The sequence below is a fragment of the Zalophus californianus genome, chromosome 5, assembly GCF_009762305.2.
Source record: "Zalophus californianus isolate mZalCal1 chromosome 5, mZalCal1.pri.v2, whole genome shotgun sequence".
In the NCBI taxonomy this organism is placed as follows: Eukaryota; Metazoa; Chordata; class Mammalia; order Carnivora; family Otariidae; genus Zalophus; species Zalophus californianus.
The window spans coordinates 73,575,601-73,600,311 of record NC_045599.1 but is presented as its reverse complement, the minus strand read 5'-3'; the positions used below and the strand labels follow the sequence as shown (position 1 = coordinate 73,600,311).

At 40.1% G+C, this 24,711-nt stretch overlaps 1 protein-coding gene across 8 annotated transcripts in view; it reads right to left on the bottom strand.

The window, feature by feature from the left end:
- The window catches only part of FAM81B (family with sequence similarity 81 member B), a 52,492-nt gene extending 27,981 nt beyond the window's left edge, over positions 1 to 24,511 (bottom strand). For 4 of the 8 annotated variants that reach the window (XM_027605950.2, XM_027605952.2, XM_027605957.2 and 1 more), the window contains exons 1-5: positions 24,381 to 24,507; positions 23,844 to 23,941; positions 20,944 to 21,008; positions 7,443 to 7,686; positions 2,452 to 2,570 (exon numbers count right to left, since the gene is read on the bottom strand). In XM_027605950.2, coding sequence (XP_027461751.1) covers positions 2,452 to 2,570; positions 7,443 to 7,686; positions 20,944 to 21,008; positions 23,844 to 23,941; positions 24,381 to 24,390 — 536 coding nt within the window. In that variant the 5' untranslated portion in view covers positions 24,391 to 24,507. Of the gene's footprint in view, positions 1 to 2,451; positions 2,571 to 7,442; positions 7,687 to 20,943; positions 21,009 to 23,839; positions 23,942 to 24,380 lie in introns of all 8 variants that reach the window. The other 4 variants (XM_027605953.2, XM_027605954.2, XM_027605951.2 and 1 more) reach the window with 4 other exon arrangements.
- Positions 24,512 to 24,711: the final 200 nt, after the last annotated feature.

Below are 24,711 nucleotides of genomic sequence, written 5' to 3'. Positions count from 1 at the left end.
ACACACACACACACACACACACACACACACACATGGATTCTGATTACAATTTAGACTCAAAAAAGGACATATTGCCATTCGCAAATACATGGCTAAAACTAGAGGACATTATGCTAAGTTAATTAAGGTAGACACAGAAAGAAAAAAAACCTCATCATCTCATATAGAATCTGGAAAAGTAAAATACATAGAAGCAGAGAGTAGAATGGTGGTTGTCCAGGGTGAGGAGGTGGGGGAAATGGGGAAATGTTGGTCAAAGATTACAAAGTTACAGTTAGGTAGGACGAATATGCCTAGAGACCTAAGGTACACTTGGGACGATCATAGTTAATAATGTTGTATTGAAGAATGGAAATATGCTAAAAAAAGTAGATTTCAGATGCTCTTATCACACACATAAAATAGTACCTATATGAGAAGATATATTAATTAGCTTGACTGTCATAATCATTTTAGTATGCATCTATATGAAATCATCATGTTGTAGACTTTATAAATAACTTTTATTTTTAAGAAAGGAGACAAAAAGGAAAAAAGTAAATTAGAGCAGAGCAAAAGGATTTGCACATCTTGTTCTTGATATTATTCCATTCATGTCTTGGTTTCATTTAAATCTGTTACTTTGTCTTATATGTAAGGCAAGATTTACAAAAATAGAAGAGTAGGTTTGTAAGCAGTTTGCAGAAAAAATAAATAGTTGAAGCATCATCAGCACACCACCAAATGGAACCAAATTCTAAGTTTTATTCAAAACAGATGTTTGGTATTTATCTTTGGAAAATTATGGCAAATCTAAGTCTGATGGTGGGTTTGCTAGTGTTTTATTATCTTGCTTCATGACTTACCCAAATATTATAAAGTTTCCTTTGTGTGTATCAAATATGATATAATGAAATATAGAATTTTGTATATTTTGGACTCATAAACATATATTTATAAATAATATAATTACATATCTGTGTGTGTGTGTACACATAGGTATTATTTCTATAGATTCTGTTTTCCTAATGTCTGTTACCCGCTCTGGACTTTCATGGCTAGTGCTTTAGTTTAAGCCCTTGACATTTGGCACCTTGATTGCTGCAATAGGCTTCCTTTCATTTTCATGTTTCCTTTCTGTACCCCAGCAATTCAGCTACTACTAGAATGTCACTAAATATGTCATCCCCTTACTTAAAATCTTCCCATGGTTACTTATAACCTTCTCTGTAAAGTTCAAACATTTTTCCTTGACCCACAAGATCCCTCAGCATCCAATCTGGACCACCTTTGAGGTTCATCTCCCCATCTCCCATCTCTCCCTAAATGCAAACCCCAAAATACCAAAACTAAAACACTCTTCTCACAGGTAACCCCTTGAACATGTCACAGTAATTCATCCCTCTGTTCTTTTGCACCTATTATTCTTCCTATCTGAAGTGCATTTCCAATCCGAAGTGTATTTCCCATCCTTCCTTGTTTAGCGAACTGCTATGGATCCTTCAAAACTCATCTCAAGTGTCACCTCCTCCAGGAAGACTTTCCTATGCCTCAATCTGATTTGGATATTCCCATGGCACCACCGGCTGTCATTGTAGTGTTCATCTCATTTCTTATATTTGGAGCTTGTTTTCCCAGGTAGACCATAAACCGGGGGTCATGGGGAATTGGAAGTGGACCATGTTGCTGAATCCCTGAATCCCAGCATACTGCCTGGTATATAGCATAGAGCTTAATGCATTTTTTGTTGTTGTTGAGTTGAATGGATAGATACTCTAAGAGAAGTTTGTCCTAGGTATTAATCACCTATTCATGTTTGGTCATTAACATTTCAGAGCAGATTAACAAGATGGAGGTTGGGTATTCCAGGAGAGAGGAAAGAGGTGCTGGCAGAAGATGTAGAGTTGCAAAGGTGTCTATAGCAGCATTCACAAGTGATCTTTGATACGCCTACTGGAGTAGTCCTGCCATTGTCAATACTCACAGATTTTTGCTAACCTGTATAACATTAATTCTTTTGATTTAGAAATGTCATTTGAAAGATGTTACTCAAAATTTTATCCATTAGGTAGTAAGTCCCTTTGGTTAGACTTTTAAATGTCATTTTTGTATGTTTTAAATGTTTTAATCATTAGAATTTGACACATCTGGGGATTTTGTTTGTGGCTATGAGGCTGTGACTTTGCATAAGATGTTGGTATTTGGACAGTCCAAGACTATAAAGACAATAATGATTCTTGTCACTTTCAGATGAAACCAAACTGGACATTGCCTATAAAGGGTCTTTTATAAAACCCTTGAGTCTCACAGGTGGTATGAGGCTTTCAAATTCTATCATACACTTTCTCAACTACCACCTCATCAGTTTGGCCTCGTGTAAAGACAATATCTACTTTTCTACTATATGGAACTTATTTGGGAATGAGAATTCAGTGAGTAAGAACTGACTATCTGTTAGATGCTTCTTCTCACCTGGCTACTCTTCCTCGAAGATCTCCAACTCCTTGAAGGTGTTTGGTGTTTAGCTCCTGTACTGCAAAATTAGTTCCTGTGGCCACCTGGTCTCGAGCTCTTATTTGGTCTTCCAAAACCTGTAATTTTGAGTGAAAATTCCCATTAATTTCCCATCCCACATGATAAGAAAATATAGTTTAAAGCAGAGGCTACCAAATCGAATGCCTTTCCTAACTAGGTTGATAGTGTAAAGGAGTGAGAGAGTCCTGTGTCAGAGAGAGGCAGTCCCTGCCTTATCTGAGGGAGGCAACGATGGCCTGATCCCAGCAGATTGTTGCCAGATAGGAATAATGGCTCAACGGTGTTCCAACAGAAGCCAGAAATCTAGATTTTATGTTAAATATTTTGATTTTTTAAAAAGATTTCAGAGAGAGAGAGGGAGTGAGCACAAGCTCAATTGAGGGAGTGAGAGGAGGGGCAGAGGGAGAGAGAGAATCCCAAGCAGACTCGCTGCTGAGTGTGGAGCCCAATGCGGGGCCGATCCCCTGACCCTGAGACTATGACCTGAGCTAAAACTGAGTCGGAAGCTTAACTGACTGAGCCACCCAGGCCCTAAATATTTCAGTTTTTAAATATTGACATCCTAGTCAAAATCTTTTAGAAACACAATATGGGCCAAATAAAACGGATTTATTGTGCTGTTATGGCCATGAGCTGCCATTTGGCCATCACTGATATACAAGTTTTTCACAAAAACCTATTTCAGAATTGGTGGTAGATTTAGAAAAAGGGATCCTTCACATGGCATCAGGCAAGACCCTTCACGGATTGACTCAGAAGCACAGTGAAGCTAATATCACTAACATAAGCAAATCTGAATCAAACTGTTTCACTCACATGGAGTGAAAAAGGTTTATTTTCTCGGTTTTTTAGAGAACACGACAGAGTCATGGCTTGAAGTGTGTTCAGATTTTACCCTTGAGTATCCTTAGTCATGTCTTTAGTAGTTCTTGGTATTCTGAAATAGAGCTGACCGTCTTACTCTACCAGGTTGGTGGTTCCAAGAATAGTAGTTTAAAATTTTTTCACACTCATATGTAAGTATTAATTTAAAAATTGAAAAAAAATTCTGCTTATCCGTAGACAAAATTTCTATCTTACTTGACATTCAAACAAATTCTAATGTAAAGTGAAGATATATAAAATAATTTGTATTTATTCATAAAAAAGTGAGAGTATAAGACAAGTTCATGATGTGGGGAAACATTTTAGTTCCTGTATTTGACCAAATACAGTTTGAACTATGTTTAAACTTATGTTTATGAATTTTTTGAGGAAAAGAAGGATTTTTGTAACAAATGAATGATAGAAATTTTATAAAGACCATATACAGGATCTTTCTCATTTGCAAACTGGCAGATTGAGACAACCCAAGGGCAAATAAAATTGTAACTGAAAACAGAAGTGTCAAGAACACTAGCTAGAGTTTTCTTGTTTTCATTTGCTTTTGCATGCATGTAGGTGTCTTAGTCCATTCAGGCTGCTCTAACAACACACCACAGACTGGGTAGCTACTAAAGAACAGAAATTTATTTCTCACAGTTCTGGAGGCTGAAACTCCAAGGTCAGGGTACTAGCATGGTCCAGTTCTGGTGAGAGCCCTCTTCTGGGTTGCAGACTGCCTACTTCTTACTGTGTCCTCACGTGCTGGAGGGGCTAGGGAGATCTGTGGGGTCTTTTTTAGGAGGGCTCTAGTCCTATTCATGAGACCCCCACCTCCTAATACTATCACATTGGACATGAGATCTCAACATACAAATTTTGGGGAGAGAAGAGAGACACAGACATTCAGACCATAGAATAGATGTCGTTTTGCTTTATTTTGGTAAAGAATTGTGATGAAAGGGAAATTGCCCTACTAAACACTAAAACTTTATATGAGACAAGGATAAATACATCAATGTAACTAAATAGATATGCATACCTAAATAGATCAATGTAATGTAATGAAGGTCTTGGTAAATGTAAGAAAGAAAGGCGCTATCCTTGAGGCTCACAGATCACTGGGGGAGGAATTTCACAAATAGTGTTGGGATCTCTGGTTATTTTTTATTGTTATGTTAATTACCATACATTACATCATTAGTTTTTGATGTAGTGTTCCATGATTCATTGTTTGTGCATAACACCCAGTGCTCCACGCAGAATGTGCCCTCCCTAATACCCATCATCAGGCCAACCCATCACCCCACCCCCTCCCCTCTAGAACCCTCAGTTTGTTTTTCAGAGTCCATCGTCTCTCATGGTTCGTCTCCCCCTCCGACTTACTCCCCTTCATTCTTCCCCTCCTGCTATCGTCTTCTTCTTTTTTTTTCTTAACATATATTGCATTATTTGTTTCAGAAGTACAGATCTGTGATTCAACAGTCTTGCACAATTCACAGCACTCACCATAGCACATACCCTCCCCAATGTCTATCACTCAGCTACCCCATCCCTCCCATCTGGTTATTTATTCAGAAAACAATCTGTTTAGATCCTTACCTCATGACATACATCAATATAGATTTTAGAAAAGTAGATTAAAAATATAAATAAAGAGTTCAGCCATAAAAATAACAGATAATAATGGTGATTATTTCAGTTCTAAATGAAGACATTTCATTTCGATTCTTAAAACTAATGAGAGAAATCTCAGAGCAAAATATTGGAATGTTTAACCTTATGTAAAACATGATAGAAACATTGTAAATATAGCTAAGGTGTAAACAACAAACTGGAAAAACATTTATAACAAACGTTATTGCCAAGGATTTCAGTTCTGTGCTACAATCAGCATGCACTTGTTGGTGAAAGCCAATTATGCCTATCTTTTCCCATCTTTGTGTTTGGTGTTTTGGTGTTTGAAATCAATCATAGTGAGAGTATTAACACCATGGAAATAGGCAAATGCTACAAACCAAGTTTTATCCTCCAGAAAATATTTGACTGCTTATTGTTAAACATTTGCCAAGGTACCACCAACTCTTATCCTTAATTAATAAAAAAAATCTCATCAAATCAATAAGAATTAAAAAGCACTAAAACTCCAAAAGATAAATTGGCAAAAGACATTAATAGATGATTGACAGAGAAAATGCAAATGGTTACAGTCACTTTCACAAAGTGAAAAAAAGAGAAAGATCTCATTTCTATCCCATCAATTTAGCAAAGTTAAAACAACAAATCTCAATGCTGTCATGGGCACAGTGAATAAGCATCCTCATATAATGCTAATGGAAGTGTAAGTAAGTATAAACTTTCCGGAAACCATTTTGGCAACACGCATCAAGAGCTTTTACAGTGTTCACACCCTGGAGTTCCACTTCTAAGAATATATACTATGGAAAGAAGCCAAATACAGACATACATTTATGCACAAAGATATTTTAATATTAAGATAATAATTTAGGAAATCATGGTGTAAGCACCATGCAAAGAACCTTTAATGACATGTGAGAGTTTATGATATAATTTTATATTAAAGATTGTGCTTACAAATGTAGTCTCAGCCTCCTGAATGGAATATGTGGGAGGACTTGAGGGAAATAACTCTGGATGTTTGTAGAGATTGCCATTTGTTGGTGGAATTATGAGAATTTTTCCCCCCAAAGTTTTAACATTTTTTCCTAAGTTTTCACAATAATCTATAATGAACAAATATTGCTTTTATAAGTTGATGGGAAAAACACAAGAAAGCAATGTTTTATGTAAAATTATTTCTTGAGTTTAAATTAATTTTAAAATTTGTAATTAGCTGCCAGCTTGAAAAACAGATAATTTGATTATGAAAAGGAATAAGCAACTTAAGTGTTACAATTACAGTTGATTAAAAACAATTTTTTTCATTCCTTTCAAAAGCCCAAGTCCAGCTTCAGCTCACTCTCAAGCCCATCTTGCTGGGGCTGACCTGGCTAATGAGTTCAAGTTTTTAAAAAAATACTTATGTAGCATCTATTTCTCTGTAAAGTGCCTGGCACTCTATAGTCTTAGTTTACTAGAGGTAGCCTATCAGTTTCTTATTGATAATGTTTTAACTATGTTATCTACAGACTTTAAAATATTTTCTAATTCAGTTTACTACACAGACCAGTCCTCCTCATTTTCCCTATATATCCCAACCCCTTAACAGCATTGCAAATATTTTGAGATTTTACAGTTTTTAGAAAATGTTTTGTCCTTTTTTCAGAGCTAATCTACAACAATCAATTATTCTAGGAAAAGAAACTCTTAGCAAGATTTCTAGAGATCTGGAAACTTTCCCCCCTTAATGTGAAGAGTATTTTATTGAGGTATAATTAGTATGTATTAAAAGGTACAAATCAAAGTGTATATCTGGATGGATTTTGACAAATATAATCAACCACCCAGATCAAAATATAGAACATTCTAGAAGCATTTTGATATTTCTGAGAATGCTATTTTCTTTTTAATTACCAACAAGTTTTGACTTTTAAATTGGTATCTTATTTTAGCACTAGTGCTGTACTTGATTTTGTCATTATCTCAAAAGCACTGAGTCGCTAACCTCTTGTCACTTTCTTAACACTATTATGCCTAGAAACACCTTTGACCACTTTGAGAAGTGCACTGACTTTTTAGGGGTCAATTCATTATGTGCTAAATACCAATAAAATACCTTCTAAAAGTTCACTAAGATTTTTTGATGATTACATGAAAAGAATCTTGGAGATTTAGATTAAAATGTATCTGACATACTGTTGAACAATTCTCTCTGCTGTCACAGAATAGACACTAAATGCTTTTTGAATAGAATTTCCTTCTACTCTTTGGCATAAATGAGCAGTTGAAAAGTTGAACTGTTTTCCTCTGGGGCAACATGTTGTAATCACTGTTGTAATCACTTAAACTTAAGCCATAGTGTCTCATTTCTATAGTTGAAAGATGATATTGGTGGTTGATAATTGTTGTCAAACGATGATGCGCACATAAGGATAATAAAGAACTACCTCAATATTTTGGCTGAGTTTTTTGACGATGCTGGTGATGGTATGAATGTGGTTTTCCAGTAGCTTCCTGGCAAGCAATTCCTCTTTTCGAAAGCCGTGGGTCCCCTGAAGACAAGCAGAGATGTCATCCTTGATGCGGAAGGCTTGTTCAAGGAGGAAAGTGATGGTGCGCTCCTGGTTGTTCAGTCTGTCTTCTAGCTGACTTCTCTGGGTGTTTGGAATCACAGGAAGGAACGAATGACCCCTGGTCAGGAAAAAGAAACAACACCAGGGGCGTTACAAGAATGAGTAGGAGGAGCCAGAAGCAGAACTTGCATCTTCACTTCTACAACAGTCTTGTCTCCCCTGTGAGAAGTTTGGAAGTTTGGGAGGATTCTAAGCCCCTGCCTGGTTAGAATCCTGGTTTGCATCTCATCTAAGAAGATCTGACTTCTGCCTTGGTCTTACGTTATGCATTTTTCACGTTTCCTAAGCAGGAATCATTTCATACTTTACCCGCTATTCTAACAAGCCAGTTGGATCCATATAAATTTAATGCCTGAAAATTCCAGATTGAAGAGAGTGTTGCCTTCTAAGGTGGGAGAAATGATAGCTCAAAGGCAGAGATTCACAAAAGAATCAGAAGTTCAGCGAAAAAGTAAACACAGTAAATTAGAAAAAAATCGAAAGGCTAGGGCTCGTTAGTATTAGGGTAAAGAAAAACGTAAGATCCCGATAGCCTCTACTGGCATTACTATATTCCTCTTTCCCTCCACAGATAAGCTTCTTAAAGGACAAGCTACTTTTGTTTCGTCCTTTGTTTTTTTTTTCCTTTATTGAATTTACTTTGCTTGTTTTTGTGACCTACTCTCTGAAGAAAGGAAATGAGTTACACAGTTCCTCAGGAGTAAAATTTCCTGGGCTCACTATGGTCTTGACCAAAATGCTGACCTGTCGTGACTGCTGGCTTCCTATCCTCCTCCCTCCTAAAACCTTGGAGGATCTAGAAAGGAAACTTAGAAAACTGTGAAAAACCCTTGTGCTGTGGGGGTTATTTTAAGCTGGTGAATGTGTACGGTAGGGTGGTGTATTGGGTGCCATTATGTGCCCCCCAGCTTCCTTTTTGGGAAGGAGGGGCATATTTCCCCAAGCATTGGGAGGGCTGCCAGTTTGACAGACCTCAGCTAACAGCTTCTCTGGGAGCAGCCTTGGTGAAGAGAGTCACTTTTGCCCAGCGCTATGCCCACTTCCTGGGGCAGCTTGAACTTAGCGATAGGTCAGTGTGTGAGAATGAAGGTTTGGCACGCTTGCTCTATCTCAGAACAACCTGGGAGGACGGTCCCAGCTTCAGAGCTCCCTGTGGAATCGTATCATGATACTTTTCTTTCTTCCCAATTCTGTTTCCTTCCCTTCCTGGCAGTGACCCCAGAGCACTCCATGTGAGCCTTCTGTTCCCCAATCTCCATCTCAGAGCCTGTTTCGTAGGCAAGCCAACCTCAGTCAGATGGCGCCTCAGGCCTGGGGCAAGAGAGAGCTCAGGGAGGCTAGGGGAGAGTCAAATGGGGAAGAAAGACTGGTGTAGTTCTGCTCTTGCTTCTTCCCCTTGATAGCCTTGGGACAAATGCTCTATTTGTGTGAAATTTCAGATTCTTGTTTAAGTGTCCTCAAGAGTCAGATCAGGCAAGGCAGAAGGCCTGCGTTGGTAAGAACCTGAAACAACAGTAACAAAAAACTTGGGGAGCAACTGACCTTGGGCCTTTGTTTTTACACCGTCCTACTCACAGGCCCCAGGGGTGGAAAAGCAACTGGTCTCCTACTGTTACTTCTTCCTGAGGAGCACAGGTGAAGACCTGACAGGGCAAGTTATTTTGTAAGACGAGGAGTGGTTGATTGTGGTTTTACTGTGCCTGGGGCTCATCCACACCCTGCCCCCTGAGTTTACTGAAGCTGACAGTCCCCAGGGAAATTAATTCATGGGCCAAAATAGCAAGACATTTGAGGAGCACAGTCTTTTCCAAAACCAACTAGCCTACAAATAATCTGCTGGGTTAGATTCCCATGTAAGAGAAATAGTAAGATATATGCAACAAGACATTTTTAATTTATATTTTAATTTTTTTTTAAAGATTTTATTTATTTGCTAGAGTGAGAGAGAGAGAGCACAAGCAGGGGGAGTGGCAGTCAGAGGGAGAGGGAGAAGCAGACTCCCCCGCTGAGCAGGGAGCCCCACTCGGGACTCGATCTCAGGACCCTGGGATCATGACCTGGGCTGAAGATCAGATGCTAAATGGACTGAGCCACCCAGGTGTCCTGACAAGACATTTTTAAAAAAGGCTAGTAAACAATAGAAAAAGGGAAGATGTTAGCAGAATGAAAACATAAAAAAGTAAAAAAGTAGAAATATTAGGCATAAAAATTATAATAGTCTAAATAAAGAAAAAAGATGGGATAAATATGACAGGAAATAGCTGAAGGATGAACTAGTGATTTGGGAGACCGGAATGAGGAAATTTACCAGACAGAAGAAAGGGTCACACAATTCATATATGTCAGGGTCAAAATTTGAAACTCATCAGTGTGACTCCAAAATCAAATGTTAAGCTTAATTCTCCTATATTCCTATAATTCCAAGAGATAATAAGCAGAAGCAGGGGACACAATTTGATTAATGCTACTCATGGGATCTGTTAGAGTGGCAGCAGAAATGACACATAGACACATAGAAGTGTCCCTAGGCTCCAAATCCACTCTTTCCCGAGTTCTTTCTTCCTTTCTTGGTCCTGGCCACTATTATCTCCTCTACTTCTGTGTCTGAACAAAAAGTGCATCTTCTACATAGCAGCTAGAGTGGTCTTCTAAAAGTCTAAGACCCTCCAATGGCTTATCCATTTTCTGAGAATAAAATCCTTGCTCTCATTTCCAACCTCAGCTCCTCCCAGTCTTCCATCCATTCACTCTTATTCAACCACATGGATCTTCTTTCTGTCCCGCAAACATGCCAAACTAGTTCCTCACCCAGAGCCTAGGCTCTTGCTGTTCCTGCTGCTTGGAATGCCCTTCCCTGCAGTCACTTCATGGTCGCCTCCTTCTCATTGTTTTTATCTCAAATCCAGTATCCCCTCCTCAGACAAGTCTTCTCCTCAGTCACTTTTGTTCTTTCTTTTTTAAAAATTATTTTTATTATTTATTTGTCAGAGGGAGAGAGAGGGCACAAGCAGGGGGAGCAGCAGGCAGAGGGAGAAGCAGGCTTCCCACTGAGCAAGGAGCCCGATGCGGGACTAGATCACAGGACTCTGGGGATCATGACCTGAGCAGAAGGCAGATGCTTAACCGACTGAGCCACCTAAGCGCCCTTCCTCAGTCACTTTCTATCCTCATACCCCATTTCATCTTCTCCCCAGCATTTGTCATTATCTAAAATTATCTTCCTTGTGTTATTTTCTGCCCTCCATCACTAGAATAAAAACTTCCTGTGGGCAGGGGCTTTATCTAACTTGTTTTCCACATGGTCTCCAACACTGAGAAGGGTGCCTGACATGAAGTAGGTAGTCAATAAATATTTGTTGACTGTTTTTTCTAGCTAGACTGTTTGTTCCCTTAAGGCTGAGTTGTTGGAAATTGGGGGGGGGGGGGGCGGGAATGGTGCCGTAAAGGTACAGGTTGGGAGAGCCCCAAGGTTTACAGTTTCTTCTCTTGGGCAATATAAAGTAGCCTCAGCCTCAGCCGAGGTGAAGCTCCTCTTTCCTTTCCCCTGCACAAAGAAGGCTTTGCTGAGGATTTCATTAAATTCCCTCTACCACTCATTTGGCTCAAAACGTTCTTCTGGAAAATTACCAAATGGAGCCTCATATATATGTAAAATCCATTCCTCTAAAACACCAGCATGCTGACAGTGCTCCCCTGGATGGGCTGTGTGAGTCACAGGCAGAAGGGAAGGGGGTGTCGGGCCCTGCTGATGGTGACACATAGCCTAGTGGCAGACTGCACATTTACTTGCAATCTTCCTTGAGCGAGTGTTTTTTCTGGTCTCTTCACAACCTGCAGCCTGCATGTGCCAGTAAGAGAGTGTTTGGTCCCTAGACTTCCACCCCATACAGACACTTGTGAATGATGCTGCATTCCTCTCAAAATTGAGTATTTGTGTACTCTTAGGTGTTCCCAGTGTGGCACACATTGTTGGTTAACTCCTCGTAGCCACCCTGCCCACCCCCACTGCTTCTGCCTGATTTGGTTCATCCTCCCATCCGCCATGTCCTTCAGCGGGGCACGTGAATCATGGTGGTCTCCTTCTGGGTTGAGATGCAAGTGGTTTAAGTAGAAGCATGTGAAGCAATTCTGGCCAGTCCAGTGAAAGGGGAAACATCTTGTGGGGTTTCTGGGTAAGGTTTCTTTGCTTTCGAGAAGAGATACATAAGAAGGAACTTCCCACTTGTTTGCTGGATGTTGTCACATCTGTATGTGATGTCTGGAGCTGCCGAAGCCATCTTGTGATCATGAGGGAGAATAGGATGGCAGGGAGGAAGGATAGGAAACACCTACTTGATGATGTTAAGCCTCTAAATTAACCAAACTCTAGATTTATAAAAATGTGAGCTAATCAACCATTTTGGTTGGAGTTTGTGTTATGTGTAGCTGAAAGCACTGTATCTATAATAGTCTACCAATAAAAATGACAGTTGAAATAAAAAATACATCAGTAAGTATTTACTAAATATCTACTCTAGTCCATGCTTAATATACAGTGGTCTGTCCCTCAAGGAACTTAGTCTAATTCAGTATTTCTCATAAAGAAACTTGAACTAGTATGATGAGGGTGGGGAAGGGAGGGAAGTTGTTACAATGAAGATTCCTTGGCTCTACCACAGATTCGTTCAATCATGATCTTGAAGGTTGGGAGGGACACCGCAAGAATACATATTTGAAATAAACAGGTGTTTCTAAATGTCTTCTAAATATTGAGCGTCACTGATTTATTTAAGATGGGTCATGTGAATTAGTGAATGTTACAAGGCAGAATAGAATGTTACAAGGCAGAATAGAATGAAGTGCTGATGTGTAAAATAGAGAATGAGCTCTCAAGTCAAGTGGGTAGTCAGAAGCAGTTTGGCAAGGTGGTAGGCAAGATAGACCGAGGGTAGAATATGGGTTCCACCATTGACCAACCAAGTGTTTCAATTGAATTCATCCTTCAGTGGGGCTACCAGGCCTACTTGGCTGTATGGTTGTGAAGCTCTGTATAGTTCCTGTGAGGGGCACATGGTGGGGGTGGCGAAACCAATGCCACGGAACTGCAGTGTTATGAGGAGCCCACGTTCACTCACTCTTCGGGGGGTGCTGTTGGCTGGTGTCAAGACTGAATCCAGAGACAGTATGAGGCATGAGACAGAAGCCAGCAGAGGGGCCAGGGGCACGGGGCTGCCGCCTCTGCTCAGATGCCAGTCTGTGGTCCTGCCTGTCATGATGGGCTCCATGATGTTGCTGTTTGGTACACCGAAGGAAGCCTCTAGGGAGGCAGCACCTGCTCTATGCAAGTATATTTTCCTGCAACCCTGGGGACATTAACTGACTTATATAAATGATGGACTCTATGGTTTCTTTTAGCTTTTAAAGTTTATTTTTAGAAGTTATTTTACACTTAAACGGAGAGCATTCCTTTTTGAAATCTCTTTTCATGCTTAAGGTTTACTATAGATGGGGAGTTTTATTATTATTTGTTCATGATGCTTAATGAAGCACCAGATAATGCTCTGTTTAGTTCTCTTTACATGATTCCTGCAAGATAAACATAGAGCTCGTATATTTTTCCACTTCCATTACCGTAACAAAAGAGAAGACTGTTTTGCGATTGAGCTTTCTAAATCAACCACCAGAAAAAACACACATAGGAACATTCTCAATCTTCTAAGAAAGATTCCTGATACCTTGGTTCAAAGCCTGAGATCATCCAAATGGTTAAAAACTGAATAACAAGATGTGGCCACTCTGATTCTTTCAGTAAGTTAAAAACAAAAACAAGCCCACTGTTTCATTAGTATGTTATATCAGTGGGACTTATATCTAAATTTAACTGCGAAAGTAAAGAAATGACTGAATATTCCAGACTAGTCCAGATGGAGCTACTAACCACAGGAGAAAGAATTCCCAGGGGGCCTTTTCAGAGAGCTATTTGGGCTTTCCATAAATCATTGATTATGGAGCTGACAACGGAATCTGAACAGATTTTCCACAAACTCCGAGTTCTGTTTCTCTGAGGCTCTGTGTGACTTGCACCAGCTGTGTCATTGCTGACAGATGCGTCGGCACAGAGAACCTCTCACTTCTCTGCCTGTTCTGTTCCTGTGAATAGAGCACTACATTTACTTAGGAGATTCTGATAACCGTCTTGGCAACCTGTAATACTCAAGATGCAAAAGTTTGAGAGCTGAAAGCCTTTTCTAGAACAATGATGAGAACTGAAGACAGTTTTCATTTTTGTGAAATCTATGATGACTAGCTCCATTCTTGGTGCCTAGAGTCCTGCAAAAAACGTACATATACAGTGACATTTTAGGGAACATTTTGAGACCTCACAAAAATAACCTGTAAGTGAATGTGGAACAATGAAATTGAAAAGATGTTTTCCATGGTTTCTCTGTTGCTTGTATCTAACCACCCTGGCAAATGGATTTTGGCAGCTAGAGAAGCCTCCGTTGCTGAGTTTTACATAATACTGAATGCTCTAGGGCCCTAAGGGAGGCAACTCCGGTTTCATGGGTACAGTCTGGGAAGAGGCCGACCAAAGCCGATAGGGTTGTGCCAGTGCGAGGTCTGCATGGAAGAGCCTGGAAAGGACAGGACTCTAAATAGGGATGTAGCCGAGAAGAGATTGGAGAAGGAGACTGGTTGTGGATAATTTCCAGTGAAAAGTTATACTGTATGAGGGAAACACCTCACGTTAGTAAAATTTTCAGTGAAATTCCAGAATGAATGATACACCTGGGGTGATTGGCTTTCTTGCGGGAGGCATTCAGGGGTTCCGGAGTGTCTGTGTGAATGGAGATGTGATAGGTTGCACTTAACAGGCAAAGCGTGTGCAAACTGCAGCAGCAAATGGTTTTGATGATATTTGGAGTTCTTATCGCACTTTGTAGCGTTTTTGTGACACTTTTCCATATTGCCTGGCTATTTTGGGGGGGGGTGTATGTGTTGTCTATGGGAGTCTCCAGGGTAAAGAACACTATATTTGGAATCTGAAGACTGGGGTTCAGGCGCTGTCTCGGCCTTTTACTATCTCTAGCCTTCCTTGGGTTGCCCTTCCGTCCTTGCGTCGTCCTGTGGAGACCAGGACTCCCGCCCGACCCAACTGCTTGAAGGATATCAGTTTACTTAATGTACTTGGAGTGCTTTGTAATGCCAATAAGTGTCTTTTACATATGTTCTTACGATGATTATTAGTAATTATTAGATGGAATTACGGGCTGCATTGTCTCCCCACCAGAAGGTATGTTGAAGTCCTAACTCCTGGTACCTCAAAATGTAACCATTTGGAAATAAGGTCATTGCAGATGTAATTAGTTGGGATGATAGGGCAGGGTGGGCCCATAATCCAGTGTGACTGACGCCCCTATAAGAAGACGGCCATGGAAAGATGGAGACACAAGGAGACTACCAGGCAAATACGGTGGTAGAGATTGAAGTGATGCATCTAGAAGCCAAGGAACACCAGAGATTACCAGCGGTCACCAGAAGCGAAGAGAGAGGAATGAAACAGATTCTCCCTCAGAGCCCTCAGATGAAACCAGCCCTGCCGACACCTTGATTTCAGACTTCTGACCTCCCATTGTGAGGCAATAAATATCTGTTGTTTTAAGCTACCCAATTTATGAGACTGTGTTATGGCAGCCCTAGGAGAGATGGTACATAACTTAAGGGAAGTTCCTAACCCAGGACGAATGTAAGGAACTTATTATTACACAATCTTATTTCCATATAATGCCTATGGTCGACATGTCACTTCCATAAAAATTATTTCATTTCATCCCCACCACTACATAGGTAAAATTTTTCTCAATTCGGATGGAATCTGAGGCTTGGAGATTGGCAGTAACTCGGCTGGGAAACGTTGTAAGCTGCTATTTTTGACTCTTTTTTTTTTCCTGCATCACAGCAACTTGGCTTAGACCAATCAGTAGCTCTTCCTGTTACATTGTGTTTTCTCAGGATACATTATGTATCTACCAGTCACCTTTCCTCTGCTTGGGTTGCATCTCTCCGTGGAGTTCTAAGGGTCCTCTCTGAGGCCCAGAGGCTGGAGGGGCTCCCTCTCTGCTCTAAAGAACCGAGTCCAGCCTCAACCTGACCCCAGCACAGTTCTCTCGCTTGAGCAGAAGCTCCTACGTGTGGCAAGAATCCAGAGGGCCTCCTGGGGGTTGGGGGAGGTACTGAGTTTCATCTGGGCAGCCCCTACCCTAACCAATATGGCAGGGGGGTTGCTGTGGGTCATGCCCAATTACTATAGCTGTGTCCACCCACAGCCAGAGTCTCGCCCATCACAGCAAGGGGCTAGAGATGGAATCTAGAAGATGCCAGAGACGAATAAGAGACTGCACTGAGGCTGACGGTGGTGCCTCCCAGGCACGGCTAAGATGCCGAGAGTCCAGGCTGGCCACACCTCACAGAGGGGCCCTCATGGAGGAAGACCAGAAGTCTATGGTCGTATCACATCTTTCATGCTCCAGGGATGGGCTGCAGGTGAAATGTCCCGGGGCGTTGCATGTGTGTGTATGTGTGCATGTGCACACACACATGTATTGAGCGGATTGCTGGCAGGGCATGTGGAAATCTAGACATAGATTTCTGGGTTAGAATCTTGGTCCTGTCATAGTATTGTGTGTGGACAAATATTTGACTCCTTTGAACCCCAGGGTCTTTGCCGTTAAAATAGTGACACTTTCCCTCTGTTAGGGTTATTGAGAGGATGAAGTGAGGAGATTACCATGGCCTAAGAGCTGGAAGCTTTAGCAATGAATATGGTCAGTGGGGCCAGGGAGCTGTGCCAGGTGCAAGAGGGTTTGCCAGGTCATAGAATCCTTGCTAACAAACCCAGAGTGCCCGCCTTCACAAGCTGTGTAGGCTGTTTTGAACTTTCTTTCCTGGGAGCTGGTTGCCTTCATGGATGGATAGGATGTTGCAAAATAAAACCCAAAAGATATCCAAGGTTACATCACCTAGCCCATAGAAAGCTCAACCAACAGTGTTTGGTCTTTCTTTCTCCTGTCCTTTACTGTAAAATATCTGTCTTCATCATATAGCAAGAAAAGCAGTGCATCACGGGGATATAATAAAATGTCTGCCATGGTACAGAGGGAAAACTGTGAAAATAAATACTTCCCAGACCCCTAATGCCATATTCTACTCACCAAGAGAGATCATCAATCATGTCTTATTTTGCCCATTTCACTTACTGATAGTTTTATGGATCCAAATTTTAAATACCCTTCTTTGGCTGTCAGCCAGACCCCTCATCTTCCCAGAGGGTACTCCTGAGAGAACTCACGAGATACCCACTGGCTGTAGCCCAGCCTGGACAACTCCTCAGTACCAAACAACTTCACTTCCCTGGCCCGGGGGCATGATACTTCAAGTTTATACTTTTCTCTTTTTCATTCCAGCCATCTTTGCCCCCATGCCTTGGAAACTTTGCTCTTCGCACACACGTCTACACAGCCAGCTCCCTCATCTCCTGATTTTTTGCTCACATCGGACTTCTCAGCAAAGCCTGCCTTGACAGGTTATCCAACAATGTGTATCTCTTCCTCCTGCTCGAATGGAATCTCCACGAGGCCGGGAGGCTTAGTCTGTCTTGTTCCCTGATGACTCTCTAAGTGCCTAGCACATAGTAAATGCTCAATAAGTGTTTGTAAAGTGAATAAAAGGTAAATAACCAGTTTTAGAAGACCAGAGAATTTTAGGGATGGAAGAGACCTTAGGAATTATTTGATTCAGAGGTCAGAATTTTTTTTTCAGTAGGGTCAATTGAAGAAAAATAAAAAAGAGATTTATCGGCAGCATTTGTTTTCTATTCAAAATTAAATCCCATAGGGGAATAATCTATGTTCTTAAATCTTAGCCACTTATGTTATGACATAAAAGAATGTTTATGAGAAATTGTGAACAGAGTTGAGAAGTAGCAAACAGAGGTGGCTTTCTAATCTGCATCCTGGAAGTGAAATCTGGATCTGATTGTGAACACAGACAGCCCTTGGACTTCGGCTGCTCACCATCACTGAAAACTCCACCCCATTTTACAGAAGAGGCAGAGACTGCCCACAAAGAAAAGACATTTTCTTTTTCTCAAGGTCCCATAGCTAATTAGAGGCGGATTTAAGAGTGGACCTGAGGTGCCTGGCCTCCATGCCGTGCTCCTTCTGCCAGCAGAAAAAAAAAGAAGAAAAAGAGAAAAGACTTTGGTGCCTTCCTGTTCAATCAAGCTTAAATAAGCATGGGCTACCCTGTCATTGTGAATCAACAAACACATGTGGCAATCATAATTATTTACTGCCTTTAATATAATGTCACCATAATTGTCCTATAAATGATTGCAAGCATTCCGCCTCCCCCTGCCCCATGGATTATTAATATGACCTAACATTTAACAAGTACTAATAATGTGTGGGTGTAGCTCCAACTGCCTGAGGCTGAGCAGAGCCCTGTAAGCACTCGGTCCTGCCAGTCTTTTTAATGTGCAAACCTTCCTCACAGCGTGAATCTTTGCTGGATTTTTACTTTTTTTTTGGTTGTGGTTAGTGTTTGGTTTTTTGTATTTCCTATAAATGTTCCCGTATAGATTTATAAGGCAGAACCTCTGCAAATATGTAATATATATTCAGGCAGTTTAATGAGTTGATAATGACTTTTGCTTGTATAAGTACCTTGTTTGCATATCAGTAAATTTGTTGCTGCTCACTGAGTACTATGGCTTGAAGGATGAAGCAATTTTTAAAAATTTGTTGTTTTTCTGTTTATTTTATTGGATTCGACCTGTCAGTATAAAGTATCTGCACTGATGATTGAAATGCCCGAGTACCATTTTGCTTTTCCAGTTAATCAGCTACCTAGGAGTCTGCTGCACGAAGCTGACTCTTAAAGATTCAGTTGTTCCCCCATGACTCTCCATTAAGTCTATCAACTATGGTTCCACAGGAATCGATAGTCAATGCACCGCCATAGGCTAGTACTATAGGGGTAAGGTTATACCATCCCTGCCTTTAGAAAGCTTGCAGCCTGCTCTGGGAGATCACAGGGGAAAGATCAAACACAAAACAAAACAAAACTATCTCAGGTGGTACCTAGAAGTTCTAGATATATGGCTTCGACCACAAGAGAGGGGTTTTGGGGGAGATCAAGGTAGAAATGAATTCCGGGACTAGATAATCTTCATTATGTTTTTGCTTTGAATTAGAGAATATTTCTCCCCCCTTGTCTTAATTTTAGTTTCTCTGGAATCCAAGAAATGGCAAAAATTTCCTTGGATTTCTTTTCAAGATTGTCACCGTCTTCCAGGAATTTGTTCTGTCATCTCCCGGGATGTAGGTCAGCAGCCTGGGCTAAAGAAATCCACTTGGGTTCATCTTGGAATTTGACAGATCAGAAGAATGATTTCTATTTTCCATTTAGCATGTGTGGATTCAGGTAGGAACAAGTCTCCCTTTCTTCCTCGGATGGCAAGGTTAGCTAATATATCCATGTAAAATAATTATTTCTATGCCTACCACATTCATTGTCCTTCACTCAGAAAAAAGTCACTGATCCGAATTGTATTTTTAAACATTAAAATACTGTATTTTTTTTAATTTTATTATGTTATGTTAGTCACTATACATTACATCGTTAGTTTTTGATGTAGTGTTCCATGATTCGGTGTTCGCATATGACACCCAGTGCTCCATCCAATACTTGCCCTCTTTAATACCAATCACCAGGCTAACCCATCCCCCACCCCCTCCCCTCTAGAACCCTCAGTTGTATTTGTTTTTAAAGATTTTGTTTATTTATTTATTTTGAGAGACAGAATGAGAGAGAGAGAGAGAGCATGAGAGGGGGGAGGGTCAGAGGGAGAAGCAGACTCCCCGCTGAGCAGGGAGCCCGATGTGGGACTCGATCCCGGGACTCCAGGATCATGACCTGAGCCGAAGGCAGTCGCTTAACCAACTAAGCCACCCGGGCACCCCCCCTCAGTTGTATTTTTAAACATTAAAAAAATCCTTTTCCTTTGTTTGGTTTCATTTTCCCTAAATTATGGCCTTATTGTCATATGAGCAAATACAAGTTATGGGCAGCATGAAAAGAGGGGCTGAAATACTGTGGCTGAAGTATTTGTGGTGTGCTAATTCAATTGGCTAAGGATCAGGGAAACTCTTAATTGTGAACAGATTGTAATAAAAATCTGTGAGTTTAAAATTTTTATCATCTTCATTGTTAAAGGTAATATAAAAAATAAAAATCCAGTATTTAGACTTTTCTCTTCTCATTGACTCATTTCATTTGTTTGCTAAATTTCTTCTGTGGTCATAATATATATTTTAGGATCAGAATTATTTTATCTTATTTTTAAAAAATCTTATTTATTTATTTATTTGAGGGGGGGCATGAGTGGGGTGAAGGCAGAGGGAGAAGCAGACTCTCCACTGAGCAGGGAGCCCAATGCAGGGCTTCATCCTAGACTTCCAGGATCAGGACCTGAGCCAAAGGCAGGTCCTTAACCAACTAAGCCACCCAGATGCCCCAGGATCAGAATCATTTTAAAGTTACAGTGGGTCCGAGGGATCTTCTAATCTAACCTCTTTGTTCGGCAAATGAAAGAACCAAAGCCAAGAGACATTATGGGACTGACTGAGGTCATATAGAGATGAAATCCCAAGTGCCCTAAAAACATTAATTGTTGCCTCAGACCAAATCCTCCCTCGACATGCAAAATAGAAAACAACTCAATTGAATATGCATTGCCTCTGTGATGCCACCTTTACCAACTGGAATTCAAGGGTCTTTCGGACACTGTATATGTATCAATAATGTGTCATATTCCCATGCCCACAGAGTTGTCCCTCTTCTGCAGACCTTCCCTGGATGAGGTCCAGGTGTGGCACTGTAAGCAGCAAAAACAGAATTTTCTCATGATTCATTTAATATACTTAAAAATTTCTGAGTTTTTATAACAAAATCCTAATAGATTAATTTGGTGTATTTTGAAAGTCATAGTTAACTCTATGTGATCTTTTCATATGTCATTCATTGACTATGTTGTATGATTCATAATCTATAGGAACCTATGGAAGTTACTTAAAGAGGAGGCTATAAAATGGGCTTGTTTGGTCAAAGAGAAAAGAATAGCATAGAGAGGGTCATCTTCTGAAGTTGCTTATGCAGTCTCTTCTGAAAGCAGAGAATCCATTTATATGAACTCAAAGATCTTAGGCACTTTAATCTCTAGCTGAATCATTAAATATAGTAAATAGTTGAAATGGGTTGCACTTTACAGACTTACGTGTCAACATACTGAACTAGATCTGTAGAATTCTTGGTTGACATTGTGGCAGGAGATAATCTTACCTAAAACAAAGGTCATGGGTTTAAAATGTATCATCAGCTACTTTATAGGTAAGTCTTACCGATCTTATTTTTATATAAATATTTTAATTTTAAACAAAATATATACTATAGCCCATCAGCCCAGTTAAACTTACACATGCTCCATCTGTATTTCTAGAGACTAAAACCAAAATCAAGTTAGAGAGCTTCATTTCATAGATTGGTATCACAGGAAAAACTTTTTGGACAATTCAAAGCCATGGATTATTCTTAGAAAAATTTTAAGTGAAATATCCAATGATTATTGGATGAGTTACTAAAGGAGTTCTCACAGAATGAATTTACTCCAACATGCTAATTTCCGAGGGGAAACAACTAGTTTTCAAAAATGAAGTCCCAAACTAGAAATCTAGTCTATCCAGGTAATTTTGTTTTCTATGAAACCTGGATGTCAGATTATTACAGTCAATGAGAAATGAAGGCAGAGCACAGTTTTGTACATAACTTACTAGTGTTTAACATAGCTGGCCATATGAACTTAACTCATCCAATAACATAGCACTACTAGAAAGTTCCCCTTGTACCAAAGTTCATAATTTAAGAGCATTTCTCGGAGGAAAGAGACTGCCAAATGCACTCACTGTTTGACATATGCTAAAACTGTTTTAAACTCTAAAGTTCTTTATTTTTAAGATCAAAAAGAGGACACAGACTTATGCTCATTTTAATAGCCCATCACTGAACTGGATTCAATCGGGAGAGTATGAGTGGTATTTCGCCTCAGTTTAAAACTTAAAATAGTTTCCTGGGATATTTTTCTTAGTTTATGTTATTGTATATGATCATGGTGAGCAGAGTATTTAAGACCCACAAACAGAAATCATTCCTTTTGCAAAACTACCATGTCTTACTTCTTAATTAACACCCAAGAGACTTAAGTGGAAAGCTCTCTCCTCCAGTAAAACTTAAAAAAATAAAAAAGTGAGTTTATTATCAAGGAAGCTAATAAAGACCGCCTGACAATAGTTAGGCTCTCCTGACCCTGCCCACTTGGCGGTGGACAACCAGCATGGCTTAAGGTTGCTCAAAATGGAGCCAGTGACCGCCATGATCATGCTTTAGGCCCTCTCTCCCCATTGCTGAGTGGGATCTGAGGCTCTGAAGCCAGGTCTTCCCCTAGAGGATGGGTACACTGATCCACTGGGCACCCAGGGGTCCATGTTATGGAAACCATCCTAACTACCTACAGAACATGACTGGCCTTCTGCCCTGCTCTGTGTTTTGACTCCAGGTTCGAGCTGGAACAGAGCTGGACCCTGGGCTACTGGCCTACTCAGTGCTGCTCTTGCTTCTCACCTCTCCATGGTGACCCTGGCCTGGTCTGCCTGTGGTATTCCCTCAGCAACTGGCTGCTCCCTGGCCTTCCATGTTTGGCACCTAGGAGCCCTTTCATTCCCTTTTGTGGAATGAAAGACTGTGAATATTGTGTCCAAGGACACTGAATTACTAGGTGATTGTCTCCTTCCCCCTTCTCAAGAGAAACAGTTGGATATATCTTTCACTTTTATGTTATTTTTAAGTCTTATGTTGAAGACCATAAATAGCATCCTCTTAAAAACACAGCTACAACTCACATACGTTTAAAGTAACACGTTAGACCTGATAATGGAGGAAAATTTGGAAAAATATAGAAAAGTAAAAGATACAGAAAAAAGAAATTCTCATTGTAATTGTACTACCTACAGAGAGCAAAAGCTGTTAATGTTGCAGCCTGTTTGTTTCCTCTTATATGCAAATTTTGATGTATCTAACATAAGTTTATATGTAAATTTTTCTATCTTTGCTAACTGCATATAGGAGGCAGCTCTGCTTCATCTCTATTCCTACAAGCTAGGCTGTAATTATATAACAATTCTCACAAACAAGTCGGTGGCTCTTCATGGACTTTTTACATGTGTCAGTTTTCACCTGTTTTATAACAATACTTTAAAATGTTGTGTTCCTTTATGGCTTAACTGGAGCCTATAAAATACTTTCACATATATAATGCCCTATAAGGTGGGAATCATTGTCTTTACTGAAATCCTACCTTATTGCAGAAAGAATTTAAGATGATCATTTTTATAGGCAAGGAATCTGAGGATTAGAGAAGTAGCAGACTTCCTCAAGATCATATAGATGATGATAATAATAATCATATTCTAACAATTGACCGAGTCTCTCTTACTTACTAAACTCTTTATCTTAGTGGTTCATTCAAACCTCACATCTTTGAATGATAGGCCTAATTAGCCCATTTCACAGAAGAGGAAACAGAGAGGTTAAGTAATTGCTGCAAGTCACACAGCCAGTGGGTGCTACAGCCAACAGAAACCAAAATCCAGTGCTTGATACTGTGCTAGCTTTCCAGTGCTCTTTCCATCACCAGAGGCTGCATCCCCTGGTGAGGTCTAAAAATACTGCTTCTTTAAATGTTCTTTTTCACTGATGACAAGTACCAATAAAAGAAACCTATTTAGCTATTCTCTTTTTCATGTTAGAGATAAAGTCTCTATCGTGCATTTATCATAGTTTCTTTTGAATCTTTATAAAAAATAATGATCAAATTTGTGTTCATATTTAGCCCTGCATATTAAAAGTCAGTCCAATGAATGTATTCACATATTGAGACCCTCTCTCTTTTCAGCTTGTGTGGTCACCAGTCACTTTGTCAAAGCAGAACAAACAAGAAATGTAGGTAGAGCGAGAAGATAAACAACTCTTCTAGGACTCCTTAGAACTCTCTGAACAACGCTAAGCTTTAAAGAAGCTGAGCAAAATATTGTATTTTTAGTATGAATGGCTAAAAGTACTTGCTTTCTTTTCTTGGTCATTGACTGAGCCAGGAAGGGGGCCATCAGTTTCCTTCGGCTGTTCCTCTGCAGCTGGGGAGGCACTTTTGTTTACATCTGTAACTAGGCAACCAGAATGCTAAATCAAATCAGGAACTAAGGCAAGTGGATTTTTGCCCTGGTGGTTAATTTTTTTTTTTTTTTTTAAATTAAGGACAGTTTCTGTACATACGGTGAAGGTTAAGGGAGGCTTCTAGTTTATTTTACACTCCCCTCTTCTGTCCTCCCCTACATTAATTCATTAATTCATCACACCCATAGTCAGCTAGAAGAATTTATCATCCCAGGTACTTCCATTAGACATTAGGAAACTTTGTTGAGATGCAGCCACTTAGATCAAAGTGTTATAAAATAATAGGAAATGATTTCTTACTCTATCGTGCTCAAGCCATCCAAGGATCTCCTTTGGGGTTTAATACCTTGTTTATATGTAGTAAGAAATATAGGTAAGGTCGTCAAGAATGAGAACTTAGAGACCTTGAATAATCCATGAGATAAATACCTGAGCTCATGATGCTTGATTTTCTGGCTTTTTGATTTTTTTGTTGATTTGACTTTTTTGAAAGGGAGCAGAGAGTTTTTTATTTTGTCTTTCAGAAAGCCAAAGCTCTGAGGAAACTTGGTTGCCATCTGACTAAAGTCTTTGTGTTTCTGGGGCATCTTCCCAGGGTGGCTCAGTACCATTGTGACCACAGGAAAGATCTGTGATGTCATTGGGGTTGGCCCTCACACTTTAGGTCAAGTCCCTGGGATTTCAGAGCTTCAAGGGTTTTTCTTAGTGCTCATTGTCGTAAAATCACTAGGTCCTTCACCTCCTGGTCCCACTGGGAGGG